Below are 26,986 nucleotides of genomic sequence, written 5' to 3' on the forward strand. Positions count from 1 at the left end.
TTTCCCCAGAAGTGTGGAGGCAGAAAAAACCCCATCAACGGCCATCAGTTATTTGTTGTGCGAGATGAGTGCCCCCCTCCTTCAGGCTGCCGCTTCGCTTGTGCTCGTTTTCCATGTCCGGGCAGTGGAAGATGATTCATGTTTTAGCGTTTCTGTTCAACTTGTTTTTTCTCCTCCTAATTCTTTCATTTTAGACCTGTTGTATACATTATTTGTAAAAACAGATTTAAATGGCTTGGCAACAGTTGCTTTAGGTATAACAGAACTCAAAGGATTCATTGGGTCTGTTAAAGGCCTAAACCGTGCTGGGAGGCAGAGGCTCGTCTGGTTCGGCTGGATTCCTGTTAGTCGAGTCCAGCGCTTCTGCCTGGCTCATAATGGCGCTGAGGCGCGTCAGAGACACAACCCTGTGTCTGCGCCTGGGTTCATTCTCATCCAGCTCCTCTGGTTCCTTTATGTGGCTGTACCGTTTCCCCTCTTCATCGTAGTCGTACACTTTAATAACTCTGCTTCTCCGCTTGGGTTGCCGATGACTACTCGGGTCTGTCGCCGCTGCTGTAGCCCGCTCTTCCCGGTCCGACTCGCCCCCGTCTCTCCTGCTTAGTGTATCGCTCGTCTCCGTTTCGATCGCGCTGAGAGACGAGTTGCGTCCCTCCAGGTATCGCTGTTCTTCGTTCTCTTGCTTTGGCTGGAATGGCGGGGATGACTCTGGTGCAAAGAAGACGGTGTCGTCTTCAAAGTTTCGGCTGCTGTGGAAGAACACAGAGTCGAACTGCAAGGACTGTTCGTTGGAAGCAACGGCGAATACATCGTCTCCATTTCTGTGCTCGTGGCTGGAAGTTTTAGGACTTGGCGTGAGCACTGCTTTTGACAAACACTTGATAACATAGGGTCTGCTGAATGCACCAAGTGCAAACGCTCCTATGAAGGTGACCAAAACTGATGATGTTACAGCTGCAGTGAAGTGGCTTTGGGAGAAGCTGCCCTCACCCTCTCTGGCCATTCTCTGACTCCTGTTGTATGTCTCTGTCTTGTGTTGTATTCCATTTGCCGTCACTACATTCACCGTATATGGAATAATTGTTATGCCGTGGCTGTCCACACGGTGGCAGTAGTAGAGACCATTATGGCTTGCGGTGGTTCTAATGATCCTCAGGTTTCCGTTACCGAGCTCTACTGGGCCCTTATTACTAAATTTTCCATCCTCAAATGAGCCAAAAGGGGTCTGCCACCATTTAACTGTCCCTAGACACCGCAAACCAGAACACAAACATTATAAGTAAACAGAATATTTGTATTTAAACCACGTGATTTTTGTAATCAAATGATGCAGGTGAGCATAGTACAATTCTCCGTTAATGCTTTTTGTTTACCTTCACTCGTCTTGTTCCTGCACTGTAGTTCCACAGCTTTTCCCATAAGAATGTCAACTGTGATTTTAGGTTTGACTTGTAAAGAGCTGCTCTCATCCTTCTGAAACTCCACACGTTCGTTGGAGATTCGCTCTCTCATTTTGCTGTGCGTTGCAACTACTGATCTGCCAGAAGTCGGAACGCACTGTGTACTGCAAAGCAGAAGTAGTCCCAACCAAGAGCTAGTCCGCATCCTCACTGTTACGAAAGATACCAAAGATTAAAAATTACAATAATACAAATATAAAATACAATAAGCGGTAATAGGCCTGCATTTGTTACCGTTCAGTGTATGGTGCTTTTCATTATGGTTTCACAATATAAAATTCAGAAACATACATACAACAGTTTTAGAAACATAGTTTGGTATAAATTCCTACCGCCGTAGTGTGGTCAGTTGTAGGTTTATAATTCAGTTAAGTTCCACCACTGATATTTGTGTTCCTTCAAAAAAAGGAGTAAAGTACAGCATTCACATGACAGGTTATAAGCAAGATCTCGTGCCCCATGTTTAACGATTAACACTGGCCATCAAAAGCAGAGGGATGTTACAGGGATCTGAAATATAAATTATAAACTTCTCACCTATGTTGAGATTTAGCAAACTTGATAAGTCGTGTGATATTGGTCTGTTTGTTGCTACAGTGCAACATGTTGTATTTTGTAAAGTACTTTTACCTAACTTTTAATGTATGAAGAATTCCATTCAAATAAAAATTTTAAATTATTATTATTATTATTATGACTACTATTACAGATACCTAAAACCGAAATGAAATACTATACTATTATTTTTGGCTCTTGAGAACGGGTAATTGATTGTCAGTCTTGGAAAAATATCTTTAAAATGATTTATTGTGCAGGCTACTAATGTGGACTTGAATTACCTTATGCACACAGGGAATAATACACTGTATAAACGTTCTCAACAACTGTGCATAGTGATTTCCCAAAAGATGTCAGCAGTGAGCTGCACGGCCTGCACGGCTTATCAGTCGTACGCGTTCAGCTTTTTGGCCGGAGAAGACTCCTTCAAACTCCTCCCCAGCGTTCATCTGCAGCAAAATATGTTGGCGTCCACGGGCGCACATGCTCAGACTGCGTGCCCCTCCCTTAGGGGGAAGAACACCGCGAACGGCGAGGAGGAGGCGCGCAACACAAGCAGCCAAACAAACCGACCGCTGCATAGTCAACTCCGCCATCGAGTCCCTGGGGTAAGCCGAAGAGAGTCGTCACGGGAGAGGGAAGGAGAACCCTCTACAGGTAACTTAAAATAGCCTGACAGCAAAAAACAAAAAAACAAAAACATCGTGCGCGGTTTTTGATGTCGATCTCTTTGATGTCGTGCTGTTAAACGGGGGGAGGACTGAGTGAAAACGTATTCCTTTCTCAGTCTGTGCATATTGCAGTGGTAAAAAAAATTAGTGCATCTGCTTTTAGAGTTCTGCACAGAGAACTTGTTTTCACTTTATTCAACTTTCTTTGTGTTGTTTATTTGGCTTTAGTTTAGCTGAAAGGGTAAATAACCGCTTAAGGTAACAAACGCTGAAGCATAATGATTTGCAGACAGTAAATCTGATTGATTAGCCTATTTTTTCCCCACGTATACTGTCAATGTTCTCACCACTGTTTGCGACAGAAGTTGTTTCCGCCCAACAGGACAGATATGGACAAACACACCCGCGCCGTCGCACTAGTTCTAGCTCTGCACGTTTAGGCGTTACAGTTACATTTAGGCGTTACATGGACGTTCTGGATTTCATTATGACCCTTCTGGCAGTCATCTTCACAAACTCTGATACCTGCTAGATATGTTCTGGACGTTTGAGAAATTTGTCACATTTTTTGTATTAATATTTGTTACAATGGATTTTTTTTTCACCACCAGTGACTGACAAGATAATAATAATCAGATGCATTTATGCCTATATGTACACTAATACATTTGCAGATGTTAATTTAACGGTGTGTGGCGTTTTATTTGCATTAGCTTTAAGAAATCAATTGATGCAGAAATTGTCTGAAATGCCATTGCGTAGCGTTAAATACTTAGAAGGGACCAAATGTGAAAAAGTGAACTCCCCCAAGTTCTTTACGATAAAACTAAGCTTTGGTCATTGTTATAAAGTGAGATTAACGGATTCTCTCTTTCCACGCTCAGATACGTTAGACTCCATCACCGATACCTAAGCCATTTACAGAACAGGTTAAGCAAGTTGAAGGCGTGTCCATCATTTGTATTATAAAGTATCTAGGTGAAAACCAGGACAGAGTGTAAAAAAACAACCAGATTAGTGTCCAAGCAAACCTAGGGATACATTCCTTAAATACCTGCCAGGTCGCTGGCAGCGCAGAGAAACACCACCTGTAAGATGTTTGCGCGTCATGTAACCGGTTTAGGTTGCTGTTTGCCAACACACTTAGTGCAACTACAGTGGCTTCCGCTAACTGTCACTGTATTTCTTTGGTTTTTAAGTAGATTTGCCCGAGTGACGGATTGCCATTGCTATCCCCCGAAAAATCCGCCCGGGAACAGGGCTCTGCTTGCTTTTCCTCAGCTATAAGGAGATCCCCGCCTTCCTGATCGGGTTTTGCAAGTTCAGTTGCCGCTCGCAGACGGCAGTTGTCTGAACAGACGAACGCAGAAGTAAATCGGGCGCTCGACTCCGCTTTTGTGAAACATGTCCGCAGTATATTGACCGCTCTTATACTTTTGTCCCATAAAGTTGAAGAATCCACACGATCTCATTTCTTTTCCCCGGGCTATTTTTCATGGCCGTTTTTGAGGAAGTCAGTTAATGAGTCACTGTCATGACTCTTCCTGCATAAATACCACGTGTTATCGCTCTGTATGAATGACAACAACTACAAAAAAGATATAACAGTAGAACTGCCCAGTACAGGACATTTTTCTCAGATGCTTGTCTGCGTACAATTGTACTGAGATTCAGCTAAATGCAGATTAAACATATAAATGTTTTCACCATCACAAACGTCTCAACGGAAGTGTTAGAACAGTGTTTAAAATGTAAAGCATGGCATCATTGTCACCCCAGAGAGCTGACTGAGGGTCTGTGTAACTGCGGCTCTCTTCTGTTATCTCACTCTGTTTTTCTCCTCCACTCACTGCTGTCCCTTTGGTCCTTCCAGTCTGCAGAATGTTCTCCTCGGTGCAGGCCTACGAGGGTCAGCAGTTTGCAGAACTAAGGAAACAGTGCCAGCAGAGCAGGAAGCTGTTTGAGGATCCTCTCTTCCCTGCCACAGAGCAGTCCTTGTTCTATCAGGAAAATCGCATAGGTACAGTCACCTGGAAGAGACCCAAGGTGAGTAGCCACAGAAGCCCTGATGGCTGAAACAGAGGAATGGGGCTATATTAGGAATTAGTCCAGCACCAGTCCGTAGCTATCAACTTGAGTCATTATTATTATTATTATTATTATTATTATTATTATTATTATTATTTACATTTATATAGTGCCTTTCTCGTACTCAAGGATGCTTTTACAGACATATATTAGCTTTTTACAATCACTCACAGATATTAAGAACAAGCCACAGAAATGAATGAATTAATGAATGAACTAATGAGCTAAGGGCTTACTTATGGGGACGGCATACAGGCATTTGTATTGGGGGGAAAATAATCTATATATGCACTCGAAAAATAAAGTGAACTGTAGTATGTGTGCACGCATTGGAAAGATGGCATGGTGATTGTGGCTAAGGCTATTGCTGTTGGTTTGGGAGTAGCTAAGTTGCTGCCAGCCCTGCTTCTGTTGATGATAAGCAAATCAGCTTCCTTCTCTTAGATTCTGTTAACCAGGTTTTGAACGTTTACTGTCAGATTCTGCATGTTTAAATGACAACTTCAAAGTATCTGTGGCCATTAGGGCCATCTGGCAAAATCTTTATGATGCTTCTCAGGGCACTGTAGCATTAAACATTTATAAAGCTTCCGGTTCAGAATGCAGAACCTATGATAACCTCCACGTTGTTGGGTTTGTTTTTTTTCTGTAGGGCTTTTAGTTAAGTGGAACACTTTAATTCGTTGAGTTTGTTAGACAACAGTCTGCTGTGCGGAGAGTAAGTGAGGGCGTGTTTGGAACAGTAGACATAGAAAAAGATGGTTGCTAAAGTAAGACAAATGTGAGGAGTCTGGATGGGTGGAGACTAGTGTTTAAGTGGTGCGGTTCATATGTATTATAATGTGGGTGAGGTTCTGTTTGGACAAACGAGTATTTAACAAAAGGAGGCTCCCTTACATAGTTGCCTTGTGCCTGAATGAAACCATGTTTGTTACCTGTGGTGAAGGAACCTGTCTCAAAAGGTGCTCTAATAGCTCACTGGGGCTTTGGGGCTGCTTCGCTCAATGAAACTTTGACACAGGAAGTGTTTTTAGCAAAGAGGTCATGCATTCTGACAACAGTGTCTAACTTCCACTTGTCTGTGGTTTGTCAGCTGTTGTGTATTTTGCAGCGTTATGTAACTGCATTCTGTTAGCGCGTACAGAAGGCGGAAGATAGTGGCAGCGTGACTTTCCTTTACACGTCCAGCACATCTAGTGGCTGAGACTGCGTTCATTTGGGTTTCCCAAGATTCATTTCATCTTCCCTATCAGGTTAAACCAATATCCCAGTTTTATTTGCAGGATGCACCTTTTGAAATTCCTTACATGGGTGTGGTTATATGAATGAATGAAACAATTTGATATATCTGGGAATTGGTTGCTCGTTGTGCAGGTGAGATGGGGTGTAATTGTGGATTAAGTGGAGTGGTGCTGTGGACACATGAATAGGACACGTGTAAAGTGTAGCGACCGGCGCATGTTTAGGGAGCAGATCAGCAGGAGACCAACTGGAGGGGCACCCTGCAGAAATCTGGCATGTTGGCTACGCCTTCCTCTGCTAGCCAATGCTATTTTGGCTTTTTTCTTGTACATTGCAGTGATGTTTTATACCCCTACTTGTCCTTGAGCTCAAGTCTAGGAGGGGGTTTATGTGTGTATAAATGTTTTTATTGCATGAATACCATACAGTGTGCATCTCTGGTCATGGGATTTTTCAGTGACTGAAAGTTTTGAAGGTGGCATACCCCTTTTCCATAAATTAACATGGTTCCCTGGGGTGTTATTAAAATGTCTGCCATGCTTTTTTCAGAATAACACAAAGATCAAGTACCACAGCACAAAAATGGAATGGTTTGTCTTATTACACAGTTTTTGGGCTTGTAGGCACTCCAGATATCTAAATGAAAATGGCACTGCATACATATGTCCCCTTTAATATTTCTCTCTCTCTCTCTCTCTCTCTCTCTCTCTCTCTCTCTCTCTCTCTCTCTCTCTCTCTCTCTCACTCACTCATATTCTCCTCTTAGGAACTCTGCGATGATCCACATCTTTTTGTCCATGGGATCAGTGCCCATGACCTGCACCAGGGGCAGCTGGGAAACTGCTGGTTTGTGGCTGCCTGTTCCAGCCTGGCTTCCAGAGAGGCACTGTGGCATAAAGTGAGTTCCTTTCTGTCTGTCTGTTGAGAGAATCAAATTAATATTGTCATTCTATCCACATAGAGGTATTTATTACAAATGAATAGTGATAAAATAACAATAAAAATAGCTGTAATAAAGATGGTGTGACATGGAGAACAGGACTGGACTGTGTTCACAACACGTTTGTACAGCACTACACCTTTCTTAGGTACTACAGTGTACAGTGTACACAAATCTATGTGTAGATTTGAGTTAACAAACAAGTGTTCTACACTGCAACACAAAGGATTAGATACAGAGTATCCCTGATGCTCTTGTTGCGTTTCTCAATAACTTTAAGAATGCCAGTTTTGCAAGTGTTTCAAAATAAACTTCTTAATCTCAAATTCTGAACGCATTTTAAGTATTTTTATGTGCTGTTGTCATGCTTTGAACCAGCATGTCAGGTAAGTTTTTTTTTTTTTTCAAAAATTTTTTTAAATATATAAAGGAACATGTTTGCCTCAGCTGTCGTCAGGTGTGTCCTCTGTTTGGTTAGTGGGTAGGTTGGGCATTAACAAGAGGTACAGAGGCAAAGTACATACTGAACCAGGATCTATTGTTGAGGCAATTTATCAGGGTGATATCATAAGTAAGTAAGTAAGTGTGTGTGTGTGTGTGTGTGTGTGTGTGTGTGTGTGTGTGTGTGTGTGTGCGTGCACGCACGCACGCATATCTGTGTGTGTGTGTGCCTGTGTGTAGAGCCCCAGTCAACACCAGACGGCGCCGGAAGTCCATTCTCAGTACTGCAGCTATGGCTGAACCATTGTTTTGGTCACACTCCCCTATTACTACATATGACTGGAGTCTATGCTGCAGGAGGATTCTGTTGCTTTGTTGTTGTTGCGTGAGCGAGCTCCACGTAACACCAGAACCACTACTTGCACAACCCTGGTGTCATTGCCCCTCCTGGGGAGGAACGGTGTTGTGGAAAATCCCCTCTGTTGCCCTCGCCTTCGGTGTGCTAATACCCACTTGCTATCCCACTGTCCTCACTGTTATGATCTGGCATTGCCCCAGAGGTCCTCGGGCTCGAATGTTGCTCTGCGCTCAAGTCTGGAACGTTGAAGGGGGCTTTAGTGAAGCTGTTTGATGTGCTTGGGGTGGAGGTTGTAATGGGGGCAGGGCTTCCCCAGCTGTGATGCATTTCTGGATTAACGGCATCGTTATGACTTGCAGTCAAAGTAATCGCTTCCAGGATGGCTGCACAGTAAACACATCTCTGTGTTTAATTTAGTTTTGAATTTTGCAGCTAGTTTGTCACAGAAAGGTCCTTGTGGTGCAGCTCTAGTCTCACTGGTGGTAAGTCACCCCTCCAGACTGAATAAGCATGAACAAACAGTGATTCTTTAAGTGGATTTCAGATTTATTGCTAAATGGAAATGAAATTGATGTATGTCAAATATGAAAATAATTCAAAACAGAGTGAATCCTAAAATGAAGCTCGGTTTGATGTGGCCAGAGCAGCCGTACCACCAGTCCAAAGACCTGCCTGTTAGATATGTTTCCCAAAAGGCAGAGCCACATGTGCTACCCCTTTATCAACCTTTATCAGGACATCACAGATAGGGAGGGGAACTGGCCTTGGCGTCAGGGAGTAATCATTAATTTGTATCTAACAGCCTCGTTCTCTGACAAGGATGAAGTGTACAGAGTTTTGTACTTGCATACTATAAAAAGAACGTTGTCTTAAACACATAACTAATTATATGGGATTTACAGATTAACACGGAATGTAATACTGATGGTGCAAACTATACTGTGGATTTATTTATATAGAGTATACTGGTTGCATATGATTGAGTGAAAATTCCCTGATTAATAAGTTCACACCTTCCAGCTGGAACAAAGTCAAGCATTGCAAGTGCCTTAATGTGCAATAAAGGAGTGTTTTCACTGTTGTGGGCTCTGCGAACACTCAGCCTTACCATGGAGTCCTGTTGGTCTTGTGTAGTACTGTACAGTTACTGCATGGTGTTTTGGATGTGATGTACACTTTGTTTTTTCCGCCCTCATTTAGTTGGTTTTGGAGGAGTGTTGAGCGTTTGTTTGAATACTGTTTGAGAGAGCTTACCCTGGAAACCAGCATTCTTGCTTTCTTCTTTCATGTGGTCTGTTCATTTCCTTCTTTGGTTGCATTACTTTTTAAACGTATGCTGAATAAATTGGACATCAACAAATATAAGGAACAACACAGGTTTTATTTATCAGTAAACAAAATCATTTCAATGCATAAGACCCAGCAGTTAATGAAGTGATCTGCTGATTTACATTCTGTGTGCTGTTACTCATTCACGTTTGCAAGCAGTCCCTCAGATGTTACGAACAAGTGCTCAGTGGTGTGTAAACGAGGTCTGTTTTGTTGGAGACATGGTCAGAGAGGAGGAGCACTGGGAATGTCGATGGAGAAAATGGAGACACAACGCTGCTTAGGTGATGCAGCTCTGGCTTTATGGCTTCCTCTCCTCCCTCTCCTTGTTCACTCCTGGGGTCTCATTACCATCCTCTCTAGCACATCTTTTCCCATCCTCTCGCTCCAAGATGGATGTTTTATTCTTTTCCAAAAAAGGCCCTTTTCCGCATGCTTTCCCTTTTATATTTGTGTGAATTTTTATCAAGTATTTTGTCATTTTCAAATACATTGCATCAGAGAAAATGAATGAATGAATGAATAAGTTATATTTATATAGCACCTTTTCAAGGAACCCAAGCTTCACAATTAACACACACAGCTTTTTACATGCAGGCACACACCTGTGTGTCTGTGTGTGTCTGTCGTGTGTGTGTGTGTCTGTGTGTGTGTGTGTGTGTGTCTGTCTGTCTGTCTGTCTGTCTGTCTGTCTGTGTCTCTGTCTGTGTGTGTGTGTGCCTGCTGTGTCCCCAGGAAGAGCACCAGACCAGTGTCTGTATCGATCAGCGGGTATGGTGGTTAATGTTGGCTATCTGCCATTCCTGCACTTCGCTGATCCAAGTGACAAACATGTTGTCATTGTGCTTTCCGCAGTGTAGTACAGACCTGCACATGCACTGATAACGAGGCTGACAGAGAACATCAGTTGACCAAAACTATTTTATTGGCAGTGCTTTATAGTTTCATTTTATGCATACATGTTTATATTCTGTGCTTTTCATAAAACATATAAGCATATTTGAGGTATATGTGTATACAGAACAAAATATTCACATTACACTGCTATTTTGCTTTTCACTTCAATATAATGCACATCAGTACATTTTTTTAAATACATATCTCATATAAGGGAATAGACCGTGGTGATTACATTTTTATAGAGCACTAATGCAAGCTTATATTAGCAAGAGGTATTACATCGGAGGCTTTCTTGGTTTATTCCACTAAAAATTATGCAGTAAATTATTGGGTAACTGTAAGAGGTGCGTCTGACCTGGCTGGGTTTAGGGTCCAGGCTCTGTATTCTTCTTGAACATCAGGGAGCACCTGATGCTGTCCTTTTCCGCGCCCTCCTTGAAGGCGAACAGGAAGTACATCACCTTTCTCACCTTGGCCAGCTCGGCTATCCTCTCCCCGAACTCCTGGATGTCTGCCTCTAGACACTTGATGGGTGCATCCAGTGCCTCCCCGGCCGTCCTCCAGAACTGCCCCGTGGGCTCCAGCAGCTGCCGGGTCATCAGATTGGTGAGGTCGGGCGTCCACAGCTGCGAGATGCCCGTGACGGACAGGCGTCCGGGGCCGCCCAGCGTCACGTTCCAGTGCAAGAAGGTGAGCTCCTGCTCGGCGAAGTCCAGCCGGTACACGGCCTCGTGGGGCAGCAGCAGGCGCTCGCCTTCTTGCCGGCGCTGGCCACGCTGCTGCAGCGACTGCACGCGCAGACGCATCATCTCAGTCAGCTGCACATCCTCGGTGAAGGGCAGCTCCATCTCGCTGGTTCCAGAGGCGGGATCCACTGGCGGAGACTGGGAGTCTCCCTCCATGCGCGCTGGTGTGGGGATGTGCTCGAAGGCCTGGAGTTGCCGCCAACTGGCTGCTGCATCTCGTCTTCCGTTCCTCTTTCTACCCCACGCCTTTGCTCCCACCCCTCGCTGCCTGCTCCCAGAGGGCGATGAGGCTCATCTTGTTTATGGCTTCATTGATTGATTCTGTTTGGTGTGCCGGGGGCTGAGGCCAGGGGCCGGGGGTTTCGGTGCGAGGGAGAGGGCTGAAGAGAGGGATATGGGGGCGGGGGAGGGCACAAAGGGTTGATTCATGGTTAGTTGCATGATGTGTTGCATCACCAGGCAACAGAAGCGTGATGACGTACAAAGCAGCAACTTTGCAGTTTTCCTTTGGGCATTTCATGACAACTGGGAATATAATTTAAATGGCAATGAGTTATTTGTAAAACAGGCTTGGAAGTGTGGGGTGTTCGTGTGTAAATGTGTGAAAATGAGGAAGCAGCATCTGTCCTGGGATGGAAGAAAAACGGAATGGTACACAACTTTGTACGAATGATTCAGTATATGCACATCAGCCTTAGCATTCCATTAACAATCAGATTTGTTTTTTTCCCTCTGAATTGTTCTTAGTGCCACTAAGCCGTCCATCGCAGAAAAGAAGCACAGCACGAACTGTGCAAAAGTTAACGTGCTTCTCTGATAGATCAGAGTTAACCATGTTTGTTAACCAGTTAAAAAAACATGTACATATCGTGTTTTCCCATTCAGGTGATTCCTGACTGGAAAGACCAGGAATGGGATAACAACAAGCCTGAGGCTTACGCTGGGATCTTCCACTTCCGCTTCTGGCGCTTCGGCCATTGGATAGATGTCGTTATCGATGATCGCCTGCCCATTGCCAACGGGAATCTGGTTTACTGCCATTCAAACGACAAAAATGAGTTCTGGAGTGCCCTGGTGGAGAAAGCCTATGCCAAGCAAGTTAATCGTCGGCCATTGTAACATCTTGAGAGCGGGATGGCAGCTTGGGGGAGCTTATGAACCCGTGTGTCGGGATTTTCAAAAGTCTGAAAAGCGATTTTTGTCTGCGATGCTTGTAGTTATGTAACCTAGTTTGCTGTTGTATAACTGATAAAGTAACCTGTATCATTAGTGTATGGCGAGTGGGGTTTGGCTAATGTCCACTGAGCTGAGCTCTCTCTCTCTCCCACAGGGTGTACGGCTGCTATGAGGCTCTAGATGGCGGCAACACAGCTGACGCGCTGGTGGATTTCACTGGAGGCGTGTCGGAGCCCGTCGAGCTGCTGGAGGGCCACTATGGCCAGGACGAGGAGGCACGTAACCAACTGTTTGAGCGCGTCCTTAAAGTCCACCAGCGGGGTGGCCTGATCAGCTGCTCCATCAGGGTGAGTCCGCCCCGCCACGCCAAGCCCAGGGGGGAATGCAGGGATGGGCGCCATCCTGCCGGCACCTCAAAAATGTGCATTTTTAAGTGCGAGTTTAGCCGCATGTGATGGTGGTTGTGTTCTGGGCTGCTTGGGCGGCGTTTCCCAGGCAACCAGTCAGGCGGACATGGAGGCCCGGCTGGACTGCGGCCTGGTGAAGGGCCACGCCTACGCAGTGACGGAGGTGCAACGGGTACGTCTGGGCCACGGCCTGCTGGCCTTCTTCAAGGCTGAGAAGCTCTCCATGATCCGCCTCCGTAACCCCTGGGGCGAGAGAGAGTGGAACGGACCGTGGAGTGACAGGTTGGTGTAGCTCTGCCCCCTACAGTCAGAGAAGCATTAACCCAGTTTTGAATGCCTGGACATCTTTCAGCATGCACTGGACAAAGGATTTAGAAGTCAATAGATTTTGCAGGCAGTGCTGTGCTCTGACCACTGGACTGCATGATGGCACAGAGGTCAGAACACTTTTCACTTTGTTGAGTGACAGTCTGCTTCTTAAGAATGACCCGTTGACTCTTAAGAATGAACTATTGTAGCATAAATCTAGTGCACCTAAATGCATTCAGTCCTGACCTAAGGGTTAGAAAAGACCGATCAGTTCCAGGGTTGGAAAATCTTTGGTTTCTCACTAAAGCTAACTATACACTAGAAAACTTTTTAAAATGACTCTGAAAAGACTTTAAAGAGTCTGACACCCTCTCACATCTAAAGACAATCTTGCAGGTAGATTCCTTTTGAGATGATTTCCCATCATGCTCCTGTTACAAATTTACAAGAAGAGAAACTGTTGGAGAAACAATGGAGCAGAAGCAGCTTTTGGCCACAGCTGGCCTTTAGTGGTCAGTGGTTTGTTCTGAAAAACAGCTAAAAAGAATAAGGCAAGAGGCTGATGTCTGCCATCTAGCGGCCAGAGATCTTCCTGCTCCCGCCTTGCTGCTGCCTGCTTAGTGCTGGAGCGAGCTCTCCTATTGGTTGGTGACGTTGTCACGTCACTATTTGCATGCGCCAAGACCAGAATATAAATCAAGTTGAGAAAATATTTTAGACTGCTATTCTTACTGCATTACACCAAAAGATCGACCTCTAGCAAAACTCTCGTGGTTTTATTCAGACATTGGGTATTTGTCTGCGTTAGTGAAATCGCTTGAAAAGTCGTTTGGCGGAAGGCCAGGGTGGGTCTTTTTACTTTAATTTTTTTTAATTTTTAAAAAAATTTTTAATTTAATTTTTTTTATTATTATTGTGCGCTCACTCTGCCCCCTGCTGGACATAGTCTGATGTTACAAGCACTGCAACAACTATATGTTTTACAGTACATTTGGTAAATTTGAAGATAGAAGTTTGCCATCTTGGTCCTTCTTTCCCACTAAAGTCTCTCTTTTCCTTCTCCAGCTCTGAGCAATGGCAGAAGGTCAGTAAGAGTGAGAGGGAGAAACTGGGTGTCGTCGTGCAGGACGATGGTGAATTCTGGTACGTGGCTAGCTCAAGCTGACTTGCTCATTTTTAAAGTCTTCTTAGACTCTTCTTCTCAGCTGAACAGCCAAAATCAGTTCTGTGCAATAATATGCTAAGTGCACTAATAATGGTAAGTGGCTAAGTAATGTTAGATAAATATCTAGCAACTAACGAGTAACTGACTAATGTTTTACTTACAGTCGACACGTATTCTTTTATCCCAGTACCCTTTATCCTGTTCTCTGGTTTAAGCATAGCCATCTTTCTTTTTTGTCAACTCTCTTCTTCCTCATTGACAGGATGGATTTCGAAGACTTCGCTAAGCACTTCACAGACCTGATCCTGTGTCGGCTCATCAACACGTCCTACCTGAGCGTCCATAAGACCTGGGAGGAAGTGGTGAAATTTGGCTCCTGGGTCCATGAGGCTGACCCGCTGAGAAACCGCGCGGGAGGATGCATAAACCACAAAGGCACGTACCCCCAGAACCCCCAGGTGTGTGCGCAGGAGATGGTGGAGTGCTGCTTTTCGTGTGTGTGTGTGTGTGTGTGTGTGTGTGTGTGTGTGTGTGTGTGTGTGTGTGTCTGGTACGGCTTTATTTCCAGTATGTATTTTTCTGTTTTGTCTCCAGTATGTGTTTGATGTGAAGAAGCCTGAGGATGAGGTTTTGATCTGCCTTCAGCAAAGAGACAGAAGAGCTCGACCCAAAGAGGGCAAAGGAGAAAACCTGGCAATTGGGTTTGACATTCAACGGGTACACACACACACACACACACACACACACACACACACACACACATGCACAGTCACACACGCATAGTCACACACACACACAGACAGACACACACACACACACACACTTGTTAAGACTTGGGATCATACATGTGTCACATATGTGTTATCTACCTGTATGTTTTTACCCTAATCATACCCTCAATAACAAAAAATTGTTTTGGTCTCTCACTTAAAAAACTGAACATATTTTGCTTTTGTAAAAAACACTCTTGTTACATTTTGTTACATTTGATCATTTTTGTTACATTTGATCATTATTTTGTTCTTAATATATACAAAAGCACACCAATGCACTTGCATACTCACACACAGAAACGCACTTGATATTATTGTGCTCTCCTTGACCTTATGGAAATGTGAACTACTGGAACTAATGGAACTTCCTGCCACTAGGTGGAGCTGAACAGGATCTACCGCATGCACATAAGCCAGCAGAAGATGTGCAGCTCCGTCTACATCAACTCTCGCAGTGTGTTCCTGCGTAAGGATCTCAAAGAGGGCCGCTATGTCGTCATCCCCACGACTTTTGACCCAGGCCTGCAGGGAGACTTTCTGCTGCGAGTCTTCACAGATGTGCCTTCAGACTGCAAGTAAGGCAGCACAGTGTACTGTCTCCCTGTATCTCGACTCTCTCACATGGCTTATTTGTTTGGATAGGTTTATATATATGTGTGTGTGTGTGTGTGTGTGTGTGTGTGTGTGTGTCTCAGGGAGCTCACCCAGGATGAGCCACCTCAGACCTGTTGGACGGGTCTGTGTGGCTACCCTAAGCTGGTCACTCAGGTGCATGTGATGAAAGGCACTGGACTACAGGCACAGGACTCTGACGGATGTAGGGCGTTTTTTTTTGTTTTTCTTTCTTGCGCCACTCCCCAACCGTAGCATACATTAGTGATCACGGTGATGGACCACATCCCTCTTTCTCCGCAGCCTCGGACCCGTACGTCATCATCAGCTGTGAAGGGGTGAAGGTGCAGTCCCCCGTACAAAAAGACACGCTGACCCCAGACTTTGACGTGAAGGCACTGTTCTACAGAAAGAAACCCAAAGCCAACATTCTCATTCAGGTAGGAGGTCCAGGGCTCTGAGCCAAGCTTCATAGAGTAAAGAGTGAGCTCACGAACAGCCTCTGCTTGCTATCTTTTAATAGATTTAAATTATTCAAAACCAGCACGTCTCTCAGACGTGGCTTGGCTCCATGCCTTGATGAGCACTAGCTCAGAATCCCAGCCTCGTGTGGAAAAAGCGGCACTAAAACCACCTTGCCTTTACTTTCCTTGGGCTCTGCGCAGATCTACAATAAGAACATGCTGAGAGACTCGTTCATGGGCCAAGCGACTCTGAGTGCTGACGTGTCGGACGTGCAGCAACAAACCGTGCGCCTGCGGAACAAAGGCCAGGGCAGCGACCTCCCAGGCATACTCAGCGTGAGTGTCCTCACCAGCAACGTCCTCACCGGCATCTGAGGGTGACCTGACCGGTCCATGCCGCCATCATGCTTCCCTTCAGCATTATGAAAGCTGTTGCAGGTCGGGTACTTTTGAATTTTGTGTCATTTTTACTAATTGTGGCCTTTTGTTTCCAAGGCCTCTTGGAACAAAAATGGAATTATATTACATCATCACTTTAGCTTATTCCTTCTACTGTAGGTGTCAAGGTCAGTTTTTAGGGGTCAAATACTTGATTTAAAATGATGCCACTATCAAACCAAAGAAAGCCATTCTTGTCTGAAGGGCAGGGAATTGTGTGTAGTGACCAAATAGAGTCTCAGCTGCCAATCAACCATCCAACGTGCTGGATAGTAATTAAACTCGTTTACACAATGGAGTTAGTACTCAGGAAGTGTCAGTACTGGAAACACTATTGCAGGGCATGTGACATTTGCTTTAGGATGGGTAATGTGCGCGCCTGTATCACTGTACCACTGCCCTGTGACCCAACATTCCACGACAAGCTTCAAACTCCTCTCAAACTCTTCGTTTGGGACCAGACAGCCAGTCGGATGGACATAATGGCCTTCACACCTGTGTTCTTATTAACACTGTTTACAAAGATCAGGAAGAGTCAAAAGTGCCATCACAGGAGGTATGACTAATGTAATGAACAAAAATGGCCATTTGGTGGCAGTATGTAATCAGAAGGGTGTTCCTGTTGCTGAGATTATTTGTTTACTCATTTGTTACTCTGTTGCCTTAACTAAAATATCTTCTAATATTCATAAATTGATATGTATGTTTTCCTACTCTTTGTAAAAGTACTATATATTTTTATATGCATTTTAATCTGTGGGCCGCCTTCTGCCAAAGGGCACTGTCATTTTTTTTACAGAGTTGGCGATGATGCATTTCACTGGACATATCAGATGATCTGTTTCCCACCATGTTAAGATGTAATGACCAAATAATTTGTACAACATGTATATACATACATAAATATGCTGTGAAATAAATTTATTTTAACTGAAAAGTGAACTGTTTGCTATCGGGCATAGAACAGACACAGACAAAATTAAGTCCTTTAGTGTGTGTGCAGTGTGGGTGGTGTGTGTGCATGTCACAGGGAGAGTACCTGGCCTCATAACTCCTCCTTCGGGTCCCTTTCTTCATTTCATGGGCACTATTTTAAAGTGGCACTCTACACATTGCGATCATCATTTCTTGCCTATATGTCTGCACTAGTTGGTCTTACTCATTTAAGAGTCAACAAAATATTTGCTGGATGATTTGCCTGCTCTAAACATGAATTTTTCAGTCTTTAATCGCATTTCAAAAACATGTTTAAGGCTAAAATGGGTGGGGTTGTTGTGAGGCGATGAAGAAGCATAATGAGATGTAGTATGCATCCACATTGCCAAAATTTGTTTGTGTATCTACAGCTCACTAAAGTTAATTCTGAAATAAAAAAATAATCGGACTGATGCATTTGTACTCCATTTTCCTTTGACTAAAAGGCTTTCTTATGTTTCATGTCCAAGCAACTCTGATTTTGCTCTTCCATTGAACAGATATTTATTTATTTATTGTCATTTTATTACTTCGCTTGGTATATTTATGATCTATACATCTGTCACAGTAGTGCAAAAATTTTTTATATGATGAGTTTTAAATCATTCAAGGTTCAAATTACTAAGTGCGTTCATATTTATCCCACTGGTAGCATGAGGTGCTCATTGTTTCTGTTCAGTGATGTGTGGGTGACATGACATTTTCCTCAGTTCCATCACAGGTGGGGAACAAATCCAGCCAAGAGAAATGGGTGTCTATGACTGCTATAATGCAAGCTTGGCTTTCTAGGTGTTTGTATCTTAATGTTTTTCATGAACATTTTATGTGCACTTTTATGTGAGTTTGCATTTTTGTCTAAATGTGACCATGCTTCTGTACCTCCATGTAAGTCTGTCAGCGACTGACTGGGGGGGGGCGGGTTGACTGGGGGTTACCTCCTGTATTGCTCTGCACCCCTACTTAGCCCCTCCCTCCCATCCTTCAGACTGGCCTAAGCTCCTCCCCCTCTTACGAGGGATCAGGGCTGCCGAAAGGAAGGACTGACCTGACTCTGCTAATTCTGTCACACCACGAGAGCAGCAGGTGCTGCAGCCATCCTCCTCTCAGACAAACAGAGAGAGAGAAGGCGAGCGAAAACGGCCTCGGGTCTCTTTGTCCGTTACAAGAGGACTCGTCCACGCCGAGCTGTCTGAAGACTGTCTGCCTGTTCTCAGCGGCTCACCTGACGAGGAGAGGAGAGGAGGCTTCCTGAACTTCCCAGCAGTAAGTGTGTGCTCCTGGACCGTAATGATGCTCTCTCAGGCTTTAATCTCCTTATGGTTCCTCACCTTCTCAATGTACTCCAGCACACGTCTGCGATTTGGTAGACCTCGTCCTGATCGTAGCTCTGACCGCAGTACTTTTTTTGTTTTTTCTTACACTGGAGAGAGGTAAACCTCAACGTGCACTTTGATACAGATGTACAGAGGAATACGGATCGGGATATTCCAAATGCGGATGGTCTTCGGGAAAAGGCTAGTGGTCCCATTTTGTGTTTTGTCTTCATATACACTTGCTTAGGATGATCCTGCTAACTACAGACACTGGTGCTAGTTTTTCATGGCTATAGTTCTGCTTGACGGTGAGACCTAGTTCCCTTCACCAGCTCCTCACGATCGTGGGTTCATTTCAGGTCCCCGAGGCCGTTCCCACACACCACTGCTCCTCATGCACAGTTATCTCTCCCGCCAACAAATGCATCCCCCCCCCCAGATCATTTCTGGCCAGTTCTGAGTTTTTCTTCCCAGTTGGACTGGACTGGTTACTTTTACCCCTGACTGTGTGAAATTGGAGAGCGTTTCAGGTGAAAGGACTCCTGCTGTATACGTGCTTAGTTCCATAGTCATCTCCGGTACTCCGTACGGCTGACGAGTCTGTGGGTCTCTCTTGGTTTCAACACTTTGATCTGAGCTGCTCTCTTAAACTTGACATCTATACATAACAGGCCTCGAAGAGTTTTCACTTGGTTTGAACTCTACTTGCGACATATATCAGTGTGTGGCAGTGATGCATCTGCCACAGGTGCAGGCAGCGGTGCGGAGGGACCCTGATGGTGACAGTTTTGCATGTCAAGTTATCACAGTTATAGTGGTAATGATTAACTGCTCACTGGACTGTTTTGTTAAAAAAAAATGGGATTGGGGGTGTTACTCTTTGACTTAGCTGTTTCCTCTGCAGTGCTGCCAGTATGTTCTCTTTCCCTCTTTTTCTGCACTGACCAACACCCTGAAAGGCAAGTGACACATTATGCTTTGTTAGTCTATAAATGCCTGGCAAGAGAGGATAGAATATTGACAGTTGAGTGTAAATCCTCCTTGCTACTGTATACTTTAGTTAAATAAAGGTAGAATTGGGTTTGCAGTTCCACTTTTTGTCTATGGCAGTAGTTAATAAGTTTTAAATGGTGTGTGGCGATCATTTCCTTAATGATTAATGAAGACATACAGGAGTGTGTATATGTGTGTATATATATATATATATATATATATATATGTATGTATGTATATATATATGTATATATATTGTATATGTAATATTCAAAATACATTTTTGACTACTTGGGTGCAATAGTTTAGTCATATTAAATCATTTTATAATAATAGCAACTCCTCCATTCTGAGCTTAACTATGGGATTGGACATTCAGGGTATAATGAAGACAGAGCTGAACATGCACTGTTTGTGTTCTGCCTCTGAGTGTGTGAAGCACCCCCATGGCTGGCGTTGCTGCGCCCTGCACGCCGGGGTCTGTCCGGGTGTCCGGCTCTCTGCTGACTCAATTAGACGCTGAAATATTAATGGCCACATGCGTGGCGCCCCATTTACCCTGCTCACCCCAGCGTGTCTGTGCCTTATTACACTGGCCGGTCTTTATCAGGAACCAGGGGGGCAGGGTCATTCATTACACCATCCTGTCGACATGAGGTTTGTTTGTGTTTTCGGGGGGTGGAGGAACACGCATACAAAGAGGGAGGTAGAGTGAGAGAATGAGAGAGAAAAAGTGTGAGAGAGAAACAGAAAGAAAAAGAATGAAAGAAGTGGAGATGGAGAGAAAAAGAGACTGAAAGGGTAATGGAGACAAAAGAGAGTTCTTATAGCTGTGGCATAGATGGTGTATTCTGAGAACTAAATTGAGCTTTGGGTGGATAAGGTGGGTGTGGTGTTGGGCTTGGTGGGTGGAGTTGGTGAGCAAGACCAGTCTGGATGAATTATTTCAGCAATTTCTTGCAGCTGAATGAGCAATCAGCTGCTAATTTGCTTCCCCCGAAACACCAAAGGACACACATACATAATTAGTTTTTCCTCTGTCTTACAAACCATTGTAGTCTGCTTGTTTTACACACAGGGTACAACTCTGTGTGTGTGTGTGTGTGTGTGTGTGTGTGTGTATGGAGGGGGGCGGGGGTGAGTGCATGTAAGGGTATGGGGGTGTTATGTATACGGGTATATGTATTTGTGTGTGTGTGTGTGTGTGTGTGTGTGTGTGTGTGTGTGTGTGTGTGTGTGAGAAATTCACTGATTATGTGCAATGTAAAATCCATGTAAAAAACTTCCGGTAATGGTCATTCATGGTTCTGATTCTTCTAAACTGCAGTACTTCATTTCCTCCCTCTCCCTCTCCCTCTCCCTCTCCCTCTCTTTCTCTCTCTCTCTCTCTCTCTCTCTCTCTCTCTCTCTCTCTCTCTCTCTCAAGCTTTTGCTCTTTAACACTCTCAGGGTTTTCCATGGTGACATCTGATGTCCAGTAAACACTAAAGCCATGGTCATTCTTCAGCAGGTAACATGCATATCTTCCACGCCCCATTTCAGCATACATATTACACATAAACGTGTGGTTACCATACGCTCAGCGTATTCTGTGGGTCTAAGAACTCACTAATAGTAACAGAGCAAGAATCTTTGCTTATTCATGTTTGATGCTTGTTACTGGGTGCAAAAATGGCAGCATATTTATCTACAGTATAGACGGAGAACTGGAACAATCTAGTCTAAGTGCCAGGAATGAGGAGCTTTACATCTGCGTCTGCGTGACGTCCGAGTGAGCGTCTGCTAGCAAGGACAGTGGCGCTGACCTGAAAAGACAAATGACCCTGCGGCGTTAGCAGCGGCCCATACTGCAACAGCAGTGCATGTCAGCTGTGCATGTGGGCGCGAGCGCATGTGCTCTTCCTTCATGCACTTACGCACACCTTGAAGAGCTAGAACAGTGATGGCACACTGTGGGCACAAGATGTTCTCTTCACACCAAAAGGCACCTCGTAAATAAACATACAACGAAAGCGTGTTGTGCTGAGGTGTGTAGCTCTGCCACCTCTGGCACACAGTTTCTAAGTACACTGGCTCAGTAATCAAGCAGCTTTAGGGAAGAAGAGACCTTGTTAAGCTGTTCCGGGTTTTCACGTTTAGAATACACTCAAGGCCATTCCTCTTCTTTCATTCATTTCACACTGAATCTTTCTCACACTCCTTTGGTCTCTCATAATGGATTTTCTAATACACACTTTCTCATTTCAGTCCCATTCTCTCTGTCGCTTCCAAATTCCTCATTTTATCATTTGGCAGATGGTCTTATCCAAAGCAGCTTCTGGATTTATCATTATGGCAGTATATCTGCTTCCTGGGAATCAAACCCATGCTGTTAGCATTAACTATTTACTCTGCTAGGTGAGATACAGGAGTTTACCTTCTGTTAACCAGCTCAGACAAACTCTGTATCTTTTGGTTTTCCATGATCCAAGTTTACATTTGTCTGTTTAACAGGCCAGTGAGCTTAGGGCTCTGCCCGTGTAATACTATGTCTAGATGAATGCTTCTAATGTGGCTCCAAAAATAGGTACAGATGCAGAAGAAGTTTTTTTTCTTCTTCTTTCTGAGCTCTAAACTCAGTTTGTTGATTCGCATGGTGCAGTACACTGTTTTCTTGCCTGGCCAGAGAAGATATTAAACTCACTCCAGCTGTGTGTGGCAAGCCCCAGCCGGTGTGCAGAGGGATATTTCACACAAGTCACCGTAAATGTCATAAGCCAACGTTCAAAAAAGTTACAAAGTCAAACTAAAGGTTTTGCTGATTTATTGCAAATACATCCTACAGTTGGATTTCTAATTCCAAATAGTTACATTAGCAATGATTCTCAAAGAAATATTTATGACCCATCAAAAATAAATAAATAACTTCTGCAAATAGTGGTCCTCAGACTGCAGATTGATTTGTTTTCTGCGATATAGAGTGGGGACTATTTTGTCCTCACTGGCTTGGAGCAGTAGCTCATCAGTACAGAACGAGGGGGTTTCAGCTCATCAGCCTTTCTGTACCTCTAATCTCCTCTGACAATGTCTCCTTTTCAGCAGAAGGGCAAACCAGCCAAATCTGGGCTCTTGTCGGGTGGCAGTTGTATGAGCCACGGCTTCTATAACCCCCCCCCCCCACCTCCACTTTCCCTACAAGAGAAAGAAAGAGACAGCGAGTGTGTGAGATTGGACAGATTGGACAGTAAATCTTAATTTGTATCAACCATATGTAGATGAATGATGCCCATATATATGTTCAAGTGTCACCATTGCTGTGGTGTTGGGCTAAATGGTTTAAGGAAAGAAACATTACTATAACTTTTACTATAAGCTGTTATGTAACTCTAGGAGCTCTAGGTGTATTCTCATGGTGTACATCTACCCAGCATAACTACATATGTATTATATACATATGTGAAAATAGATACAATGATACAGTTGTTACCACAGCTTAATAAACCAGCACTATTATAGAATAGTTTAAATTTTTTCATTTTAATCACATTTTAATCTGCTATTTTAAAAATGCTGTCTTTCTAAATCATGATTTCGATGTAAATTTGTTTAATTTAGGAATAAAACAGATTGTTTAGTTTGTTCAGGTTTTTTCTGCAGTTGTTACCCTTTAAGTATCAGAATTATTCAGTGTACTTCACAATCAAAGGATGTATTGTAACTGAATCCCAAACAGAAACACTTTGCCAAGGGCGCAGTGAATTGTTGGTGTAAAGCCTACCAGACAGAGTAGTGTTAGGGAATATACACACCCACGGTGCCTGCATACAAAGTGAAACTTTTAAAATCATCACTGAAATAGGAATATTGAGCTTTTTGCATTAGCATATTAATATACATGTAGAATAGTTACATATTTCTATGGACATTGTATGTCATATTGGAATATTATTGCGAATATTGAAAGTAAGTGATGACACAAATGCTGACAGCATATTTATAGTGAGAAGGAGTACCTGGATCCTGTATAGGTGTTCCTTTATATCCACTTGTATAGGTTGGTTGTTTAGATTTTGCTTTGCAGAAACAATATGCACTGAGGTAGAAATAAATGTCATTTTTATTGAATATTTTAATGAATATCCATCTGAATCAGATGGTCCCTTTATCACTGATTGACAGCAGCTGTAAAGATTATTCCAGATCTAGCCTACAGCTGAACACTAATGAATAATGACATTACAATACATTGCAATAGACTTAATATATTGCCTTGTAGAATATATTGCATAGACTTAATATACTTTTGTACTATTGGCAACAATGCTGTCTAATTCCAGCTCTTTGTAGAGCATGCTGTTGAATTTTCTGAGAACTGATCTTGACCTCATGCGATTCAGGCTCAATCAGCATTTATCAGTCCAGTTTGATGAGTTCCACTGTGTTTTCTCTGTTCTCCAAATACCACACCCAATATAAAATGGTCATGGTGCATCATGGAGAACAATAAAATACACAACACCATATACAATTGCCTGTAACAGTTGGAATGTCGGCCTTGGCATTAATACCCATCAAAGTGTGCCGGGCGGAGGTACTGTACACAGGAACCACGGAGTAAATAAATGAACTAAAAAAATAAAATGAACAGTAGGGGGCGACATGTTTCCTTGACAAGCAATGTTACAGGACTCCAAAGAGAAAGTTGTGGTTTTACCCTGATCTAAGACAAGTTGCCCTTGCCAAGTTCCAAATTGGAACCATTATAAATAAGACTGAACTCAGACCAGTTGAAATGGATGTTACCTTACTGAAGTAAACTGAATAACCTTATTACGAATTATCTATTGAGGAATTACATTCGGTAGATTGTGACATAGTATCCTGAATAGATTACAGACAAAGTGGGGGGAAAAATTACACCAAGTACTTACAAAAGTGTGCACCCCATCACCTATAGGTTATTGTAGCACAGTTTGTAAAACAAACAAACAAACCACCAGCAGACACAACTGCCCAAGAGATCAGCATCATACACCGGTGATGTCACTCTCCGTCGCTAAGCCCGTTAGTCACTGATAGTGATCAACTGCGTTCCATGAATTATTTACCTGAGTTACGAGTTGTTGAAACCACCAAGCATCCTTAGCAGCTTGCAATATCTTATTCCACATATGTGTGACAGCAGAATTCTATCCTAATTCCTCCCAACTCCATCATACATTTTTTCCCCCACTGCTCTGCTATCTCGTCTCTGGTAATGATTTTACTGCTCCCATTTGGCTGAGGTCAGGTACTGGGGACACTGGTGACTGGATAAGCATGTGATTTAGTAATGGAGAAAAGCCCTTTTTAAAAGGGCCCATTTGCATTTAAAGAGTTTTTTTTATTGCATGTGGCCCCGTCTGCGCTTTAAGCTGAGGTCCATACGATGGAACACGGCAAAGCTTAGACATTAACATCCGTGTTGAGAAACATTTCACAGTGAGCATGAGGACAGAGTGGAGGACACACTAATCATATTCCCCTTTTGATTTGAACACCGTTGTGCTTCGGTACCCGGTACTTCCCTGCCATCCAGCAGAAGGAGCGAGAGAAAGGGCAAGCCCTCACAAAAGGCTGTACGAATCAATTATTCACGCGCCGGTTGCTAGGATTGTGTCCAGGTTGCTGGCTGCCCGTGTTTCTCCCTTGGACGTGACAGCTGCGTCCTCGTGGTGTAGGGTTCTCCTGCACCCTGGATTGATTTGCCTGCTGTATAGATAGTTAATTAGAAAGCTGCATATTATCAGAGGATCCGCCCCCACCCACACCTGTCTCTGCCCAGCCTCACGGCCCTCTCCCACTGGCAGATAGATGGAGAAGCTCTAAGCCTTTTGACCTGGGGACACTCACTTTAGGAGCTTGGCAGTGTGTGAGAAGGTGTCGTTACAGCGGGAGGGGGGAAGTAAGAGGGACCGTCTGAGGACTAAACTCGGAGGACAGGAAGCAGCCGCTAGGCAGTCGGTCCGACAGCGGGCCCTGAGTTCTGCACCGTCTGACTGGAGAGGCTAGCTGGGAATTGGAGAGCACTTCCTAAGACCTGTGTCACCATATAACACTGCATGCGTGTTTGTTTGTGTGGGTCTGTGTCTGAAGAGGTCATCCAGACAAGCTGGACTGGGGCGAAAAGTCTGACTGCTTTGTTTTGTTTGTTTTTTTTAAAAATATTTTTACTTCACTGTGGGGGTCCTGAGGAAGAAACTGCGATTTAGCATAATATCCTGGCTTTCAGCTGGGGCTTGTGGCTGTTGCGTCAGTCAGTCTCACACAAGGCTGCAGTGCACACACACACACGCGCGCACACACACCTGCTAAGGAAGTGTGCGTACACGTGCGTCTCTGTGGGTGTAAACTGTTGCGGGGAAGCAAGGGGAATTGTTCTGGAGGTTCCAGTGCATGTATGGATAAGAGTTGCGAAGGATGTACAAGCGTCGAGATTACGTTGAGCTCTACCAGAAGGATCAGGCAAAGTGGGCACTGCTGAGGAATGTCAACACGGTCTTCAAACAATCTACTCTCCTGCCGGTACAACCTGTGTGTGTGTGTGTGTGTGTGTGTCTGTGTGTGTGTGTGTGGAGGGAGTATCATCATCATAATCTGATTCATATAATCACTATTCATATAGGCTGTCAGTACTTTTTTCATGAAGGCCTTGATCATTTGCTGATGAGATCAATAAGGGTTGTTGAAGCCAAGAGACGATGTGGGAATGACTGATGTAAAGATGTTTCAAACAGTGCTAAAGTAGGTGATTATTCAAAGCCGGTGCTTCCCAGGGCTTTCCCTGGAATACCACTGAACTGCATGTTAGAATTTCCTTTGGCAACTCATGAAGGCTTGTTAATTAGCTGAGCAGTTGAGGCAGGTGTGTTAGGAGCAGGAAAAATACCAAATTGTGCAGTGCTGGGGAACTCTGGGGTGATGACTGGGAAATGCTGCCTCATGCAGAAAATATGGAAGTTGTATCTAATTCTGGAACAGTGTATATTGAACTCAACTGCCCTAAATGTTCTGACTGTACTTGAAGCTTTTCTTCAACAGACTCAAATGCGCAATAGTCCCGTGTGTGTTTGTAAGAGATTTGAATTCATGCAGTTTGGCCCCATTCACTAATGATACTGTCTATGATGTCTCCGTTCCGTCCTACGGTAGCACTCATTTTTCCTTATGTCAGATGATCATGGATCAGTTGCTGTCACATTATGACTCGTATTCTAGGGGGATTATGTGTGGTTGGACCTGAAGACTGGCCGGGAGTTCGAGGTGCCTATCGGGGCGGTGGTGAAGCTCTGTGACTCGGGTCAGATCCAGGTTCTGGATGACGAGGGCAGCGTGAGTTACTCCTCTTCACCGCATGGCATCCTGGGTACTGTCTCTGTCCCGCTTAGCATGTTCTTCCCAACCTCCTCACTCACAGCAAGATCTAGAGTGCAACTGCAAAGGAACAGAACCTTTTGAAAAATGACTTGAACATTACGTAGTGATGGTGTGATTCACTGACAATGATTTTGGTCCAGTAAATTGGGCTGATGTGTTTACCTTGTTCTTTTAAATGATGTAGTTATGTGGCTACTTCATTACAAAAGGAGCAGACACAGCTGCATTTCTGT

General features: G+C 44.0%; 4 protein-coding genes across 6 annotated transcripts in view; 2 read left to right on the plus strand and 2 right to left on the minus strand.

The window, feature by feature from the left end:
* Positions 1-126: 126 nt before the first annotated feature.
* LOC113576979 (uncharacterized) lies at positions 127-2,094 on the minus strand. The gene is made up of 3 exons (XM_027009378.3): positions 1,793-2,094; positions 1,374-1,610; positions 127-1,245 (listed from the first exon to the last, which is right to left on the minus strand). The coding sequence occupies exons 2-3, from the start codon at positions 1,603-1,605 to the stop codon at positions 296-298; spliced, it is 1,182 nt and encodes a 393-aa protein (XP_026865179.2). The 5' UTR covers positions 1,606-1,610; positions 1,793-2,094; the 3' UTR covers positions 127-295.
* A 259-nt stretch (positions 2,095-2,353) lies between these two features.
* capn5a (calpain 5a) lies at positions 2,354-17,473 on the plus strand. The gene is made up of 13 exons (XM_035525680.2): positions 2,354-2,675; positions 4,563-4,735; positions 6,786-6,917; positions 11,619-11,827; positions 12,064-12,256; positions 12,405-12,598; positions 13,691-13,768; positions 14,053-14,248; positions 14,385-14,507; positions 14,942-15,138; positions 15,259-15,380; positions 15,479-15,615; positions 15,841-17,473. Exons 1-13 carry the CDS (start codon positions 2,369-2,371, stop codon positions 16,012-16,014), a joined length of 2,235 nt encoding a protein of 744 aa, XP_035381573.2. The 5' UTR covers positions 2,354-2,368; the 3' UTR covers positions 16,015-17,473.
* On the minus strand, positions 9,711-11,060 carry ompa (olfactory marker protein a). The gene has a single exon (XM_026997492.3). The coding sequence runs from the start codon at positions 10,887-10,889 to the stop codon at positions 10,353-10,355; it is 537 nt and encodes a 178-aa protein (XP_026853293.1). The 5' UTR covers positions 10,890-11,060; the 3' UTR covers positions 9,711-10,352.
* A 616-nt stretch (positions 17,474-18,089) lies between the features above and the next one.
* Positions 18,090-26,986, plus strand: part of myo7aa (myosin VIIAa) — a 34,204-nt gene continuing 25,307 nt past the window's right edge. For 2 of the 3 annotated variants that reach the window (XM_081715822.1, XM_081715821.1), the window contains exons 1-3: positions 18,090-18,315; positions 20,785-20,868; positions 26,595-26,708. In XM_081715822.1, coding sequence (XP_081571948.1) covers positions 20,851-20,868; positions 26,595-26,708 — 132 coding nt within the window. In that variant the 5' untranslated portion in view covers positions 18,090-18,315; positions 20,785-20,850. The remainder of the gene's footprint in view (positions 18,316-20,784; positions 20,869-26,594; positions 26,709-26,986) is intronic. The other variant, XM_027009347.3, reaches the window with a different exon arrangement.

The sequence above is a fragment of the Electrophorus electricus genome, chromosome 6, assembly GCF_041902795.1.
Source record: "Electrophorus electricus isolate QZ-2024a chromosome 6, ASM4190279v1, whole genome shotgun sequence".
In the NCBI taxonomy this organism is placed as follows: Eukaryota; Metazoa; Chordata; class Actinopteri; order Gymnotiformes; family Gymnotidae; genus Electrophorus; species Electrophorus electricus.